Below are 17,110 nucleotides of genomic sequence, written 5' to 3' on the forward strand. Positions count from 1 at the left end.
AACCATTATGACTGGCTAACTATAGATTTACTCAGTGAAAACCTTAAGGACATCCTGGCCAGGTAGCTCAGCTGATTGGATCGTTGTCCTATCCATAAAAAAGTTGCAGGTTCACCCTAATGGGTTTAGCTCAGTGAATAGAGCATTGGCCTGTGGACTCAAGGGTCTCAGGTTGGATTCCAGTCAAGAGCATGTATCTTGGTTGCAGGCACATGCCCAGTAGGGAGTGTGCAGGAGGCAGCTGACCGATGTATCTCTCTCACTGATGTTTCTAACTCTCTATCCCTCTCCCTTCCTCTCTGTAAAAAAAATCAATAAAATATATATATTTTTCAAAAGTTGCAGGTTCGACTTCCAGTCTGAGTGCATATCGAAGGCAACCAATCAATTTTTCTCTCTCAAGTCACCTTCTCTCTGTCTCTCTCTGTCTCTCTGTCTCTCTCTCTCTCAAAAAAAAAGTCAATTAAAAAAAGAAAGAAAAATCATAAGGTCAAAGCTGTAGAGATCACGTAGCCCTAGGGGTGGGAGAGAAGAGGCAGCCAGCTATGGGAGAGAGAAGGAGTCGACAGCCTGTGGGATAAAGGGAGCTGGGGAGCTCAGGGAGAGACATCTGCCCAAGCTCGATGCGGGAAGGGGTGGGATCAATCAGTCGGGCAAAAGTGTTCTATAAAGGAAAAGCCCTGGCCTGTGTTGCTTAGTGCTTAGAGCATCAGTCCTTGCCCCAAAGGGTAGAGGACCAAAAGGTCGAGGATTTGATTCCTAGTCAAGGGCAGGTACTGGGTTGCAGGTTCAATCTCAGGCCTTGATCTGGGCAAATGCAGGAGGCAACCAACTGATGTGTCTCTCATTGATGTTTCTCTCTCTGTCTTTCCCTCTGCCTTCCACATTCTCTAAAAAATCAATGGAAAAATGTCTTCAGGTGAGGATTAACAACAACAAAAATCTTATTTATTACAGTTTAGTAATTATTATACAACATGTTTTATATATACATATATACATATAAAACATGTTGTATAATTTTTTTTTTTTATTGATCCTTTACAGGGAGGAAGGGAGAGAGATAGAGAGCTAGAAACGTCAATGAGAGAGAAACATTGACCAGCCACCACCTGCACACCCCCCACCGGGGATGTGCCCACAACCAATGTACATGCCCCTGACCGGAATCAAACCTGGGACCTTTCAGTCCACAGACCGACGCTCTACCACTGAGCCAAACCGGTTTCGGCCAACATGTTTTATTAATAATAATAATATCAAATTATATTAATATATTGATATAATATAATAAATAATTTGCATTTAATAGAACCTATATTAACATATTATAACATTAATATATATTATATAACTTCTTGTAAGTTATAAAGATAAGTTAGTAGAAAATTTTGAAAATATAAAGATAAAGCAAAAAATATAAAAATATGCAAAAGGGAGAAAATAAAAGTAGTCTATCACCCAGAGATAATTCCAACTAACATTTGGGAGCACACCCTTCTAGCATCTTCTGTGGCAATGATGGCAGGCCACTCACTTACAGAGTGCTGGCTGTGTGCCAGGCAAGGTCAGGCCCTTTATGTACATTACAGCCTCCATGGGACACTTATGCCATTGTCATGTCCACTGTCCAGGCATGGATGTTGAGGCACAAAGAAGTTAAGTAGCCTGTCAAGGTCATGGCTGATAAGTGGGGAGAGCCAGTACTGAAACCCAGGCAGTCTCCAGAGTTTGTATTCACAACCATTAAGCAAACTTCCTTCTAAAAACTGTTTTACACCTGTCTTCTCTTCCAGAAATGTAAAATGGCATCATTTTGGGGATGCTTAGAATATTTCAACAGTATGGTTTTATATGTATTCTATAAGAGTTAGGTCAAATTTTATCTGACTATAGCTACATATGTCTGAATAGATTGTTTTTCATCTCAGTTCTTGCCTCCTAACTTTATTTGGGTGATGATTATTATTGTAACTGAAGAATAAATAGTAGGTGCCATTTAATCAGCTTTTGAGGCAGGAGCCAATCACAGTTATGTCATTTAATCCTCATACTATTTGAGAATGGATTTTAAATATGTTTTTATTGATTTTTAGAGAGAGAGGAAGGGAGAGGGAGAGACAGAATTATCAATTAGAGAGAAACATTGACCTGCTGCCTCCTGCATGCCCCCTACTGGGAATTGAGCCCAAAACCCAGGCATGTGCCCTAACCAGGAATTGAACTGGTGACCTCTTGGTTCATAGGTCAATGCTCAATCACTGAGCCATACCAGCTAGGCCAGAGAGAGGATTTTATTCGCACATTGCAAATGATGCCCAGAGAGGTTACAAGCCTTGCCTAGGGCCACACAGCTGGGCAAGAGAAAGCAGGGATCCAAATTCAGGTCTGATTAGTTCCAAATCGTATGCTACAAATACCTATGTAGCCCTGCCTCCTCCCTACACCTTTTCTGGATTGAAAATGTAAAATACTACCGGCCCTGGCCAGGGAGATCAGTTGGTTAGTGTCCTCCCAACACACCAACGATGGGGGTTCCAACCCTGGGCCTGGGCACATGCAAGACTGAACCAATGAATGCATAAATAAGTGGAAAAACAAATCGATATTTCTCTGTCCCTCTTTCTCACTCTCTCTTGAAAAATCAATCAATCAATAAATAATTAAAAAACTACCTAGATTCTGAATCACTATAGACTCTGATGTGAAATTCAAATTTCCACCTCTTTGCCCAGTAAGAGCCCCCTAAGAGCCAGAGGCACAGTAGAAGACAGGCTGGCCGCCAAGCTCCATCTTCCTATGGCTCTCAGTATCCCTACCACCCGGTCACCACGCCTGGCCTTCACATCTACTGCTGGAGTTGGCCTCCTCTCACCACCTGCCTTGTTCCTCGAGCTGGAAGTACTTCACTCTGACCACACACTTGCTCCTCCCCTGATTCCAGACTTCTTCTTCCTCCCCGCACGGCCCTGCCTTGCTAACTGGCTTTGGCTTTGACCCATTTTATTATTTTATTTTTAATAGGAATTAAGTAATCTTTTCTTTTTTTATGTATGATTTTTTTTTTCTTTTTTCATTTCTTGTTTGTTTTTATTTTAGAGAGAGAGGAAGAGATGGAAACACCAGCTACTTCCTGCATGCACCCTACTGGGAATCAAACTGATGACCTCTTGGTGCATGGGTTGATGCTCAACCACTAAGCCACACTGGCCTGGCAGCTGTAACCCATTCTAAATCCTGCATCTGTCTTACTTTCCACATTGGGCGTCTCTCCTTCTAACTTTGTTTCTCAATCTGCATCTTTGACCAAAAACTCCCTACTCCTTGGAGGCTGACACTGCAGCATCAAGCTTGCCAACCCTTCTTCCTGATAACTCACACTGATCCCACCATCAGGTGTGGGTCTATGGAATCACCTTTCTGACGTTGATACTGCTTGGGCGCTGTCCAGCCATAGAGTCCATCTCCAGGCTCCTCGTCCTTCAAAATAGTGTCATACTTGGATAGAGTTTCTGTTGCATAGATATCATCATCTTCCTCTTCAAGGGCACCAACACCAAAAGCCTTCAAAGCAAGGTTTCAAACAGCAATACGGGGTTAGAGTATGTCTGCACTGAAGGATAAGCTACTTCAACAATGTAATTGAACGGCCCACATTAGCACGGTAAGATCACCAAGAAAGAAGCAAATGGGAAGCCCAGATTAATACACAGACTCCAGTCCTGTAGATGTGAATGCCATGCCCAGCAGCAGCTATGGGTCCGGGTCCTAGCATGGGCAGAGGAATGGAGAAGGCACGCAAGTAGCAATGCAGGAGGAGAAATGGGGCCTCTAATGGAGAAAGGAAGAGTTCACTTGCTGTTCAGTATGGCCTGGGACAGAGCTGGTGACAGGGTCTGGAGACCACCACTACTGTAACAGCCAAGTAAGAACCCCTAATCTTAGGGACATGACCTCCAAGTATCCCTTTCTGTTAAAAGAACTGGAAAAAACAATAATGACATTTCTTAAGTGTAATTTAGGAAAGAACCTCTGAATCAGTTTGAGAGGACAGGCAGTCAGGAAAAACTCTCCATCTCCTCAAAGGTATAATACAAAGCAAGTCTCCCATATGAAACTGACACCTACACTCCCATCTTAGGGCTAGCGGCACTAGGAAATAGTCCAGGAGGTAGTCAAACTTGGACCTGAACTTGGAGGCAGACTGAAATTCAACTATTAACTAAACCAAAAGGGTAAGTGTGGTTTTCTGATCAGCCCCACAACAGTGTGAAAAAGTGGTCCTCATTCCTGGGAACTAACACCACCAAGAACATAGGTTACAGGATCTCAGCAATAAATATTAAAATCACGTAGGTCGCCGAAACCGGTTTGGCTCAGTGGATAGAGCGTCGGCCTGCAGACTGAAAGGTCCCAGGTTCGATTCTGGTTAAGGGCATGTACCTTGGTTGCGGGCACATCGCTAGTAGGGGGTGTGCAAGAGGCAGCTGGTCGATGATTCTCTCTCATTGATGTCTCTAACTCTCTATCCCTCTCTCTTCCTCTCTGTAAAAAATCAATAAAAAATATATATTTTTTTAAAAAATCACATAGGTTGCCGAAACTGGTTTGGCTCAGTGGATAGAGCATCGGCCTGCAGACTGAAGGGTCCCAGCCTCAATTCCGGTTAAGGGCATGTACCTTAGTTGCGGGCACATCCTCAGTAAGAGGTGTGCAGGAGGCAGCTGATCGATGTTTCTCTCTCATCAATGTTTCTAACTCTCTATCACCTCTCCTTTCCTCTCTGTAAAAAAAATCAATAAAATATATATATTTTTTAAATAAAATAAAATCACGTAGGTATACTTCACATATCTTCAAAACAAATCCCAAGGAAAATATGACCACTTTGAGGCCTACATGTAGTCAATCAATAATGAATGCCCTACTATGGGGCAAATATAATAAGAAATATTCTCATTTGTCAATAGCTCCATGTTTATAAAACAGAAACACTTACCTGGCCTGAAATTCCCAATTTTCTCCCTTTATTCACTCCAATATCTCCAAGAAGATTGCTGGTTCCCTCAGGTCTCCCACTGAAAAGATTAAGATGTTCTCCTGAAGCTCCAAACAGCGCTTGGTGGGGATCCAGACCCTTGTAAGCCAGTCCATGTACATTATCTTTAGGTGTGAAATCCACAGGCATGACATCCTTGGGTGCAAAGGTCACATTTTCTAGCAGGTCGTCATCATCTTCATCCTATTTAAAAAGTGGAATGAAGGTGAGTCACTTGCTGGCGCAAAGTAAGCCTTTAAAACACTATTTTCAAATGCAGTGATTCATTCCAAACAGAACATTTACCAAACTTTAATTTCCACTATTACAAATCACTACATCAAGTCCCTGAACAAATGATACTAACATAAGCAATTTCATTTTAAGACTCTAAATAGATTTGGGTTATCTATGGGGCTGGCAGGCATATTGCTGAACACATTGTCTGACATTATGAGGATAATTTCAAGGTATGGGTATTTCACTGCAATGGGATATGATTCATTTCAAAAACTGCTTCTGGCTTGGCAGGTGTGACTCAGAAGTTGAGTATTAACCCATGAACCAGAGGTCAATGGTTCAATTCCCGGTCAGAGCACATGCCCATGTTGCCAGCTTGATCCCCAGCACGGGGCATGCAGGAGGCAGTTGGTTGATGTTTCTCTCTCATCGATGTTTCTATCACTCTCTCCCTCCCTCTTTATTTCTCTAAAAAATCAATAATGTGTGTGTGTGTGTGTGTGTGTGTGTGTGTATTTTTAATCAATTTGTAAAATTTCACCTTCATGAAGTAACAAATGCTACAGTCATCTCATATATAATACCTCAGATCCTTCTGAGCCTCCCGGAGGTAATGCACAGCCATAGATTTTCACTCCAGGATCTGTACAAGAGATTTCAGATGCATCAGTCATGGGAAACTGAAAATCCAAGCTGCCCTTGTAAAAAGTGCTACAGCTTTAGGGTTGGAGACTGATCGCTCTGAAATTGTTTCCCCCCAGCCGTTGCCCCATGGCACTCTGGCAACAATGTGCTAAATGAGTAACCACTACTCCTCCAGCCCTAGGGAGAACCTAAAATAATTATTGCTGCTTCCAAGAGTTCATAGTCTGGTTGGGAGAGCAAGGGCAAGAAATAGAATAGAAAACAATACCGTTAAATTGTGACACAGTTTTGGCAGAAGTAGGAAACAGTTTCATATGCTCCTGATGGGAATGTAAACGAGTGCAATTCTTCCAGAAAGCTATTTCACACTACACACAAAAAGCCTTAAAATACCTGCATACCACCCAGCAATTTTATTTCTAGAACATGTAGCCATTACAAAGTATTAGGGCTCGGCCAGTGTGGCTAAGTGGTTGAGCACTGACCCAGAAACAAAGAGGTCACCAATTCGATGCCTGGTCAGAGGTCATGGGTCATGTCTGGGTTTTGGGCTGGATCCCCAATATGGGGGTGTGCAGGAGGCAGCCAATTAATGATGTTTCTCTCTCATTGATGTTTCTATTTCTCTATCCCTCTCCTTCCTCTCTCTCTAAAAATCAATAAAAACATTAAAAAAAAAAAAAAAAAGTATTAGGACCCTGGCTGTGTAGCTCAGTTGGTTAGAGGATACCCCAAGATTGTGGTTCGATCCCTAATCAGGGCACACACAGCAACAACCACTGAATGCATAAATAAGTGGAACAAATCAATGTTTCTCTCTTCCTCTCTCTCTCCAAATCAGTAAATTTTTAAAGAAGTATTACATACCAGGTTTTTGTCGGCGTGGTCTTCTCTTTACTCGAGGACCAATCCCTTGTCCTTCCTTCCAACCCATTTTTCTCAGCAATTCAAAACCAACAGATAATCTAGGATATCAAGGCATTGGAAAGAAACTTCTTTTTGTAACATTAGAGAACAGCAGGAAGTAAGCAGCCTTTGAGTTCCTGCCCAGCTCAAAATCTTGTCCTACCTGAACCCTTCCCCCCATTCATGTTAGAACTGCATGGCCTGGCCACTCTGGACATGCTCTGGATGACTGGACTTGGGGTGTATGTCTGACATGAGGAAGCTGATCAGATGTCTTTTCTCCTAGGCCCAGAACAGGCACATAGGGACTCCACATGGTCCTTATCAAGCTTGGGGCCTGGGAAACCATGAAAGTCTAAGGCTGTCATTAGGTCACGTGCCCAGGAGCAGAACAAGGAGGTGTGCAGAATGAGACGGTAGAATGAGGCTGGAGATCTAGAGCATTCTGTGCACTAACAATGCAAGACCCTTCAGGAAAACCCCCCTTTGCATTCAAGTTAGGCTGAGAAGGCTTGTCCTACTTGCAACCAAGCTTTCCTTAAGTAAGATCATCATATATATGCAAAGCAGTAATTTCAAGATCAGAAAAGTCAAAATTAAACTCTCACGTTGCTGGTGTTATGAAGTCATCAAGCAGAGTGGCTCCAGGAATAGGGGCAGTAGCAGCTGCTAACTGCCTGGCCTTTTCTCGTATTCTGTCTTTGGTTTTGGAAGCAAAATCGTCTGTGGTAACAATTGCTTTAGGTGCTATCCCAAATTCGCTAAGATCCTTAAAAAAAAAAATCAAACAAAATTACTTCATTATTTGGGAAGTGATTAAACATGATGCATTATGTAGCTTTAGTTCTTTAAAAAGTTAAGCCCTGGACAATGTTCCTCGGTGGTTGGAGTGTTGGACCATTCTTGGGTTCAATTCCCAGTCAAGGACACGTACCTGGGTTACAGGTTCGACCCTTGGGCCTAATCAGGGGCACGCAAAAGACAACTGTGTCTCTCTCACATCAACATTTCCCTCTCTCCTTTCCTCCCTCCCTTCCACCCTACCTAAAAATCAAAGGAACACTATCCTCAGGTGAGGATTAACAAAACAAAAAAAACAAAAAAAAGTTAAAACGACAAAACGGAGTTTGGGATCAGGTGAGCAGCTGACTTTACACACTGACTTGGCACCCTCAGATCAGGCCAGTGGCCAAGCGAAAAGGAAAATGGGGGGGGGGGGGGGGGGGCTTGCAACCCAGTTCAGAACCTGGTTAAAACTGTAGTCTTACTTCCCCACTCTGACTGAACATGGGCGGAGCTGCAGAGCCTGACCCAGGCCCTGCCACGGCGGACGTGGGCGGAGCCCGAGGGTCCCGCCTCAGGAGGAGATACAGGCCGGAGCTCCCCACGAGTTCAGTTTAGGCTTTGGACCCGGAATTCCTCTGGACTAGCAGGTCTGCGAAATAAAGGCTAAACTCTCCTCCCTCAGAGTGCTGGCTCATCGTTCTCCCGTGCATCTGCCACAACACAAGGACGGGGCACAATAGTGGCTACTCAGTGAGGCCACAAGGAGCACTACCAAGCTAAGAATACAGGAAGAACCTAGAGTCACAGCCAATAAGCATTTGTGAGCACCTATGTGCCAGGCCCTGAGCTGAGTGCTTTTGCATTTACTGTTGGCTGCCTGTCCAACAGTCATTACCCCCTACCTCTTTCCCCACAGCTGCCTGCGATTGTATAGGCACCTGCTCCCTAGTGTGTGTAGGCTGGGTGGGGAGAGGGTTAAGGAATGGGGGTTCGTGTCTTGTTCATGGGATAAAGCCAGTCATTTTTTTTTTTTTTTTTTTTTTTTTTTTTGCAACCATGAGGCAATGTAGTGTAAGAGCAAGCTGACATGCAAAAGAAGACTGAGAGGAGTCTGGGCCCGGACAGAGTGGCTCGGTGGTTGAGTGTTGATCTATGAACCAGGAGGTCACGGTTCAATTCCTGGTCAGGGCACATGCCCAGGTTGTGGGCTCGGTCCCCAGTGTGGGGTATGCAGGAGGCAGCCCATCAGTGATTCTCTCCCATCATTGATATCTCTCTCTCTTCTCTCTCTCTCTCTCTCTCTCTCTCTCTCTCTCTCTTTCTTCCCCTTCCTCACTCCCTCCCCCGAAATCAATAAAAATATATTTTTAAAGAAGAAGGAGGAGAAGGAGGAAGAGGAGGAGGAGGAGGAGGAGGAGGAGGAGGAGGAGGAGGAGAAGAAGAAGAAGAAAGCGAGCCTGGGGCCTCAATGGCATTTAGACTTCTTGTTACATGAGATATGTTTCCTTAAGGATTATGCTAGTGAGACAGGAAGGAGACTTCCCTTGCCTCTTACCTGCAGCCTAAAACATGCTGATATAAGTATTTTATTGTATCTTTATCACAAATGAATCCAAGACTAGGTTTTAAGTTAAGGGGAATTTAGTTTTAAACAAAATGGAGCACACCTTACAAGGTTGGCCAGACCACTTTAGAACCCTCCATCAGCACTCTTACCTAAGAAGTTTACAGTTAGTCATTTTAACAATGTGCCCAGCCCTAGCCGGTTTGGCTCAGTGGATAGAGCATTGACCTGAGGACTGAAAGGTCCCAGGTTCGATTCTGGTCAAGGGCACTGCCCGGGTTGCTGGCTCCATCCCCAGAAGCAGGTGTGCAGAAGGCAGCCGATCAATAATTCTCTTTCATCATTGGTGTTTCTAGCTCTCCCTCCCTCTCCATTCCTCTCTGAAATCAATAAAAACAAACCAACAAAAAACAGTGGGCCCAGGTGCCTGCACAAGGCTTCCTTCCACTCCCTTCTCTTGCACTCACTGCTCAAACCGCAGTGTGTGTTACTGTGAAAGGCTGTAGACTTGTCTCAATGAAGACTTCACTTGGGAGGTAACAGCCTTTTTCAAATAAATTTGCCTATACAGGCATTCCTTGTTTTGTTGCACTTCACTTTACTGTCCTTTGCAGATATTTCATTTTTTACAAATTGAAAGTTTGTGGCAAACTTACATTGAGCAAGTCTAGAGGTGCCATTTTTCCTACAGCCTCATATGATGGTTAACATTTTTTAGCAATAAAAGTATTTTTTAATTAAGATATGTAATTTTTTAAAAGAAATAATGCTATTGCACATTTATAGACTATATAGAGTAAAAATATAACTTTTATATGTACTGGAAAACCAAAAATTTCACACGACTTGCTTTATTCCAATATTGGTTTTATTGCAGTGGAATGGAACCTGCCACCTTGGTGTAACAGGACAAAGCGCCAACCAACTGAGCTTGCCCAGGAAGGGCTCTCCTTACTCACTTTTTAAAAAATATTTTTTATTAATTTCAGAGAGGAAGGAGAGGGAGAGAGAGATGGAGAGAGAATCATTGATTGGCTGTCTCCTCCATGCCCCATACCAAGGACTGAACCGGCCTCCCAGGAAATGAACTGTGACCTCCTGCTTCATAGGTTGATGCTCAACCACTGAGCCATGCTGGCCCAGCATTCCCTACACTCTTATCTTTAGAAACTACCCCCATCATAAGATGCTGCTCTCATGAATCAGAATCCAGTGATACACAGGGCACTATAATCCAAATACTGAAAAGATAAAACCTGATAAAGAGGAAATCAGACACTGAACTTTCTGAGGAAGGTGAAGGTGCTACAATAACCAATTACAAACTAACTAGAATTCAAGTTCTGTGCACCCACCTCTTCATCCATAAAATCTTCCGGACCAAGAACAGATTTGTCTGCTCTGTTCTGTCGTGAAGACACAAAGGAAGAGGGCGTCCATCCTTCAAAGAAAAGAGTTTAGAACATTACAATCCCAGGTAGCATTTTGCCTTATGACTAAATAATTAAATAACGTGTGTGGACTTGAAAGCCCCAATAACTACAAACTCCTGCTACTTCCCATCTCACTGCACATACAGACCCAATTATTCCACACAAACTTATTAACCTCCATCTCCCCTTTGTCAGAGCTTAGTGTATACAGTGAGGCTTCCTGTAAAAAACTGGAACCAAGCAAAATCAAACTACACATGGATAGTTAACCTGAAAAGAACATCAACAGATCTGAGGTCACCTTAAAAGGCAGGACCACTCCGAGACCAGCAGAACAGCAACCTACACTAACAAATTAGCATATCAAATTAACAATATGTCTGGTGAACACAAAATACAATATACAGATGATGCATTATAGATTTGTACACTTGAAACCTACACAATTTTATTAATTAATGTCACCCCAACATATTCAATAAAAAAATTAAAATTTTAGCCCTAGCCAGTTTAACTCAGTGTATTGAGCGTCAGCCAGTGGACTCAAAGGTACATGCCCGGGTTACAGGTTTAGTCCCCAGTGGGGGGCATGCAGGAGGCAGCCAATCAATGATTCCCTCTTATCATTGATGTTTCTATCTCTTCCTCTCCCTTCTTCTCAGAAATAAAAATATATTTTTAAAAATTTAAAATTTTAGGCCCAGCCAGTGTGGCTCAGTGATTGAGCATTGACTTAGGAATCAAGAGGTCACAGTTCAATTCCTGGTCAGGGCACTGGACTCCCAATAGGGGGTGTACAGGAAGTAGTTGATCAATATTGATGCTTCTCATTGATGTTTCTATTTCTCTCTAAAAATCAATAAAAACATATTTATTAATTAAAATTTTAACCCTAGCCAGTCGCTCAGTGGTCAGAGTGTCGACCTATGGACTGAGGGTTGCAGATTCGATTCCAGTCAAGGGCACATACCTCAGTTGCAGGCTCGATCCTGGCCCCAGTTAGGGCACCTGTGGGAGGCAATCAGTTGATATGTCCATCTCATATCCATGTTTCTCTCTCTCTCTCTCCCTTCCATTCTCTTTTTAAAAATCAATGGAGCCCTAGCTGGTTTGGCTCAGTGAATAGAGCACTGGCTAATGGTTAAAGGGTCCCGGTTTGCTGGTCAAGGGCACATGCCAGGGTTGCAGGCTTGATCCCAGTAGGGGGCGTGTTGGAGGTAGCCGATGCAGATTCACTCTCATCATTGATGTTTCTCTCTTTCTCCCTCTCCCTTTCTCTATGAAATCAATAAAACTATATGTATTTTAAAAGTCAACGAAAAAAATATCCTCAAATGAGGATTAACAAAACAAAAATAAGAAAGGAAAAATTTAAATTTAAAAATTTTAAAAATAAAAAGCAATATGTCAAAAGAGATTAAAAAAAATTAAGAATTTAAAAATTAAAGGAAGATAAAAAGAAACAAGATGTCAAGGTACAGTCAGCCAAGAAAGAATGGCAAAAGAGGGAGCTACAAAAGCAATGCACATTCAGGGTGCCTAACCCAAGGACTTTGGTCTAAGGGCAGGCAATGGCCATAGCAGGTCCCCAATTCCATCAAACACCTGAGTCCTATAACTAACGCTCTTGTTCCCCATCCACAGTCACTAAGCATGTGCCCTGACTAAAGAGAGAATACTCTGGCCATCAAATGGATCTGTAACCCTCTGGCCATCAAATTTCGCTAAGGGGCAGATTTCTCTACTTTCTGATATCCTACAAGTCTTGCTGAGGAGCGCGGGGTAGATCTACTATTGGCAGATGGGTGGAGCAGGTTTCTGGGTCAACCTGGGAGTTTGGTTTCCCAGGAGAGTAAGAATCTGCTCTCTTGGGCAATACTGTGGGCCCAGCACCTTCCTCCACTTTCGATTTCTGTAGTCTTTGCCCTATTTCTTCATAGTCCTTGAATATGTCATTCCTAATGGTAAAGAGACATTTCAGTATATTAACATATTACTGTCTACTTCAGTAATCATTTGAACTGATCTTACTTTTTTTTTTTTTTTAAATAGGAAATATTCATCTTTTATTTTTTTCCTAGGGCTTCATGTGTGTGTTTGTTTTTTTGTTTGTTTGTGTTTTTTTTTAATATATTTTATTGCTTTTTTACAGAGAGGAAGGGAGAGAGATAGAGAGCCAGAAACGTTGATGAGAGAGAAACATCGACCAGCCGCCTCCTGCACACCCCCCACCGGGGATGTGCCCGCAACCAATGTACATGCCCCTGACCGGAATCGGAATCGAACCTGGGACCTTTCAGTCCGCAGGCCAACGCTCTACCACTGAACCAAACTGGCTTCAGCTGATCTTACTTTTTAATTGTAATATGCAGCACAGCCATAATTATTTATTTCTTCATGACTGAAAGATTTAATTTTATTATTTTTGTTAATCTTTATTGTTGCAAGTATTACCTAAGCTCCCCTTTTTTCCCCATCGAAACTCTTGAACCAACTTCCAACCACTGCCTCCCCCTAGGCCCTCACCACCCTATTGTCTGTGTCCCTGGGATATGCACACATGCATACAGGGTCGTTTATTGATCACCTCCCACCCTATCGAGATTCTGCTCTGCTCCATGTTCCATGTCTCTGGATCCACTCTATTCATCAGTTTTTTTGTTAATTAGATTCCACATATGAGTGGGATCACGTGATAATTGTCTTTCTCTGACTGACTTATTTCACTTAGCATGATGCTCTCCGGGTCCCTCCATGCTGTCTCAAAGGGTAAGAGATTCTTCTTTTTTACTGCTGCATAGTATTCCAGGGTGTAAATGTACCATAGCTTTTTTATCCTCTCATCTACTGATGGGCACATGGGTTGTTTTTCAGATCTTAGCTACTGTAAATTGCAACAAAGCCATAATTATAATAATCAGCAATGTATTAGTGTGCTTTTTTCCTCACAACCCTACTGCCATTTTTAACATTGTAATAATGTGCAAATTAGTGTCTTAATTTGTTATCTTAACTTGTTTTTTTTTAATAATAAAGCTAAATATTCCATATAGTATTCTATTTCATCTGAAGTATTAGTTAACTGTTCAGATACTTTGATTATTTGCCTACTGAACTGATCTTTACACATTCTGAATACTGAGCTTTAACATCTTATTTACACCAACCATTTTTTTTTTAACATGGTTCTTTTTTTTTCTTTCCTGCATTACTTTTCATCTTTATTTTACCACTAGAGGCATGGTGCACAAAACGTGTGCACAGGGCAGGAGTGTCTCTCAGCTCGACCTGCACCCTCTCCAATCTGGGACCCCTCGGGGATGTCTGACTGCCGGTTTAGGCCCCAAACTGGCAGTTGAACATCCCTCTCACTATCCAGGACCACTGGCTCCTAACCGCTCGCCTGCTGGCCTGATCACAACCTGATCACCGCCTAACTGCTCCCCTGCTGGCCTGATCACCCCCAACTGCCCTTCCCTGCTGGACTGATCGCCAACTGCCCTCCCTTGCCAGCATGATCATCCTCAACTGCCCTCCTCTGCCAGACTGATCTCCCTCCTAACTGGTTGTTCCCAGGTGCCAGCCTGATCTTGCCCCTAACTGCTTGCTCCCCTGCTGGTCTAATCACCTCTAACTGCCTCTGCCTTGGACCCAGCCACCGTGGCTTTGTCTAGAAGGAAGTCAGGCATTCGGAAGATGTCCGGTCGACCCGGTCTAAATAGCATATTACCCTTTTATTAGTATAGATTGTTTCTGTGTACAAGTTATTTTTTAATTAATTTACTTTCCAATTATTTAACATATAATATTAATTAGTTTGAAGTGTATAGCATAGTAGTTAGACATTTATATAATTTATGAAGTAATCCCCTGATAATCTAGTATCCATCCAATATCATACATAGTTATTATAGTATTACTGACTATATTAAAACTTATTTTTTAATAAAAAATAAACATATAAAAGATCTATCTTATCTTGTTCTTAATTCCTACATGAGGTAATCAGCCCATCTTCTATTCATATCTGAGATATAGAAGTCATTTTCCCTCCAGTTTCTATGTTAAAACATTTTAAAAAACATACATTACTTCAATGGATGCAGAATATATTATGTTGCACCATGTGAAAAATATAACAGATTTTCTCCAGGTTGAGAGTATATACTAACAAGTGAAGGCTTGGTCCCATGTCAGGATAGAGGAGTCTGATCCTCGACTTCATCTACAAAACAGCTGCGACACCTGCCCTCCTTAGTCACTGAGCCGTGTGAGACCATGATTAACTGAGTAGATCTTTGTAAGATGCCATGTAAAACGGAAGTCATTATCATCATTTTATCATCCAGTTATGGTTTATATTAGTGAAAAAAACTCTTTCATTTTCAGGTTGCAATCAATCAAACTTGAGTCTGGAAATATTCCAAATGTTCAGAGAAGACAAAAGTGTACAATTTATGTACTAAAATGTTATAAGTTTTTTTAAAAGAGAGGTAGGGAGATGAGAATCTTGTGACATTTCAATCTCTTCCTTTAGCAATAACATAGCTATAAGTAGGAAAATCATACCTTCTTTTGAGCCAACAGTGTTGAAGTACCCAGCAGAAAACCCTCCACTAAAGGCTCCATGAAACCGCTTATACCTTCCTTTTTCATCTCTGACAGTCTGATCCTGAAGAGGAGTTGGTTTCTTTGGTCTCTCACCTAAAAAAAAAATTGAATGAGAAAGAGGAAAAAGGATAATGGATTAGGGAAAACATTAAGAAAGATGTCATTTCTTAAATATAATGAATTGTTCACTTCCAATAACATCAAATATAGTAATTTTAATTACATTCCTATTCCTAGACTTCTCTAGCTTATATAGCTTAGGAAGTATTAATTTTACCAATTTTCTTTATAGTCTAAAGCAATTATAGATTTCTCTTATTTATATTAGAAATATATCTTAGCAAAAATGGCCTGCTTTTCCCACTAATTTCCATTATGAAAACTGAATTATATTGGCCAGAAAGGAGAGTTCAAATAGATGGAAATAGATCTACTGGCAGTGAAGGAAGCAAATGCTGGTGTGTCACATGGCAGGCAGAAGTCTGGAACAAAAAAATATATATATTTCTATGTCTCTTTTAGAATTTCATATCATTCCCAACTCCAGAATTTTTCCTTTAGTATTGCCCATTTTCTCCAAATTTTAGAAGTTTCTTTATTTCTGGGAATCTTCTGATTCTACAGTTTTTATCCTTTTTTAAAATATATTTTTATTTATTTCAGAGAGGAAGGGAGAGGGAGAGGTGGAAACATCGATGAGAGAGAATCATGCATCAGCTGCCTCCTGCATGCCCTCTACTGAGGATAGAGCCCACAACTTAGGCATGTGCCCTTGACTGGAATCGAACCTGAGACATCTTTCAGTCCGCAGTCCGATGCTCTATCCACTAAGCAAACCAGCTAGGGCAGTGGTCGGCAAAGTCATTAGTCAACAGAGCCAAATATAAACAGTACAACGATTGAAATTTCTTTTGAGAGCCAAATTTTTTTAAATTAAACTATATAGGTAGGTACATTGTTATTAACTAAAGTAGGGTACTCCAAGCTGGCCTTTGCTAAAACTCAAGGAGCCAAAGAGCCACATGTGGCTAGTGAGCTGCAATTTGCCGACCACTGAACTAGAGTTATAGTTACTATTCTTTACTCATTCCTTTTCCTATTTTACTGAAAAGGATTGGGTTGCTATGTTACACAAGCAGAAAGAAACTTAATGTTTTATCAACTCCAATTGGAAATTCTGAATCTAAAATAAAAGTAACCATCAAATTAGTTTCAAACATTCAATACAGAAAGCAAGTTATACAGTAGTTGAGGACACAGGGTTGAGAGCCACAGCTCTCTGAAATTCCATGTTTACTAGCACTGGGACTTTAGTCATCTAAACCTCTCTGTGCCTCAATTTCCTCATCTGTAAAATGGGGATGAGCAGGTGTGGCTCTGAGGTTGAGTAGTCAATCCATGAACCAAGAAGTTGGTTGATTCCCCTCAGGGCACTTGCCTGAGTTACAGGCTCAATCCCCAGTAGGGGGCATGTGGGAGACAGCCAATAGATGGCTATCTCAAAAAATCAATAAAATCAATAAAAACATATTTTAAATAAGCTTAAAAAATAAAATGGGGATGAAACTAATAGTAATAACTATTTAATAGAATTGTTATACAAATTAAATAAGATAATGCCTGTGAAGTGCTTAGCAAGAAGAGGGCATGCAATAAATACTTTTAAAGTATGAGATAATACTATTATTATTATTATTATTATTACCACTAGAGGCCCGGTGCACAAAATTCGTGCACGGGCGGGGGAGGGGGGCGTAGGGTCCCCTCAGTCCAGCCTGCACCCTCTCTAATCCGGGAACCCTGGGGGGATGTCTGATTACTGGTACAGAGGATCGAGCCTAAACCTGCAGTCAGATATCTCTCTCACAATTCACAACAGCTGGATCC

General features: G+C 41.7%; 1 protein-coding gene across 3 annotated transcripts in view; it reads right to left on the reverse strand.

The window, feature by feature from the left end:
• GPATCH1 (G-patch domain containing 1) overlaps positions 1-17,110 on the reverse strand; it is a 58,410-nt gene that overhangs the window by 34,064 nt on the left and 7,236 nt on the right. For all 3 annotated transcript variants that reach the window (XR_006741828.1, XM_036440727.1, XM_036440726.1), the window contains exons 2-8: positions 15,182-15,316; positions 10,535-10,620; positions 7,438-7,598; positions 6,791-6,888; positions 5,863-5,921; positions 5,000-5,242; positions 3,417-3,564 (exon numbers count right to left, since the gene is read on the reverse strand). Coding sequence is in view for 2 of the 3 variants with exons in the window: in XM_036440727.1 (XP_036296620.1) it covers positions 3,417-3,564; positions 5,000-5,242; positions 5,863-5,921; positions 6,791-6,888; positions 7,438-7,598; positions 10,535-10,620; positions 15,182-15,316 (930 nt within the window). In the remaining variant the exon portion in view is untranslated. The remainder of the gene's footprint in view (positions 1-3,416; positions 3,565-4,999; positions 5,243-5,862; positions 5,922-6,790; positions 6,889-7,437; positions 7,599-10,534; positions 10,621-15,181; positions 15,317-17,110) is intronic.

Source organism: Pipistrellus kuhlii, unplaced genomic scaffold (genome assembly GCF_014108245.1).
Source record: "Pipistrellus kuhlii isolate mPipKuh1 unplaced genomic scaffold, mPipKuh1.p scaffold_m20_p_17, whole genome shotgun sequence".
Lineage (NCBI taxonomy): Eukaryota > Metazoa > Chordata > Mammalia > Chiroptera > Vespertilionidae > Pipistrellus > Pipistrellus kuhlii.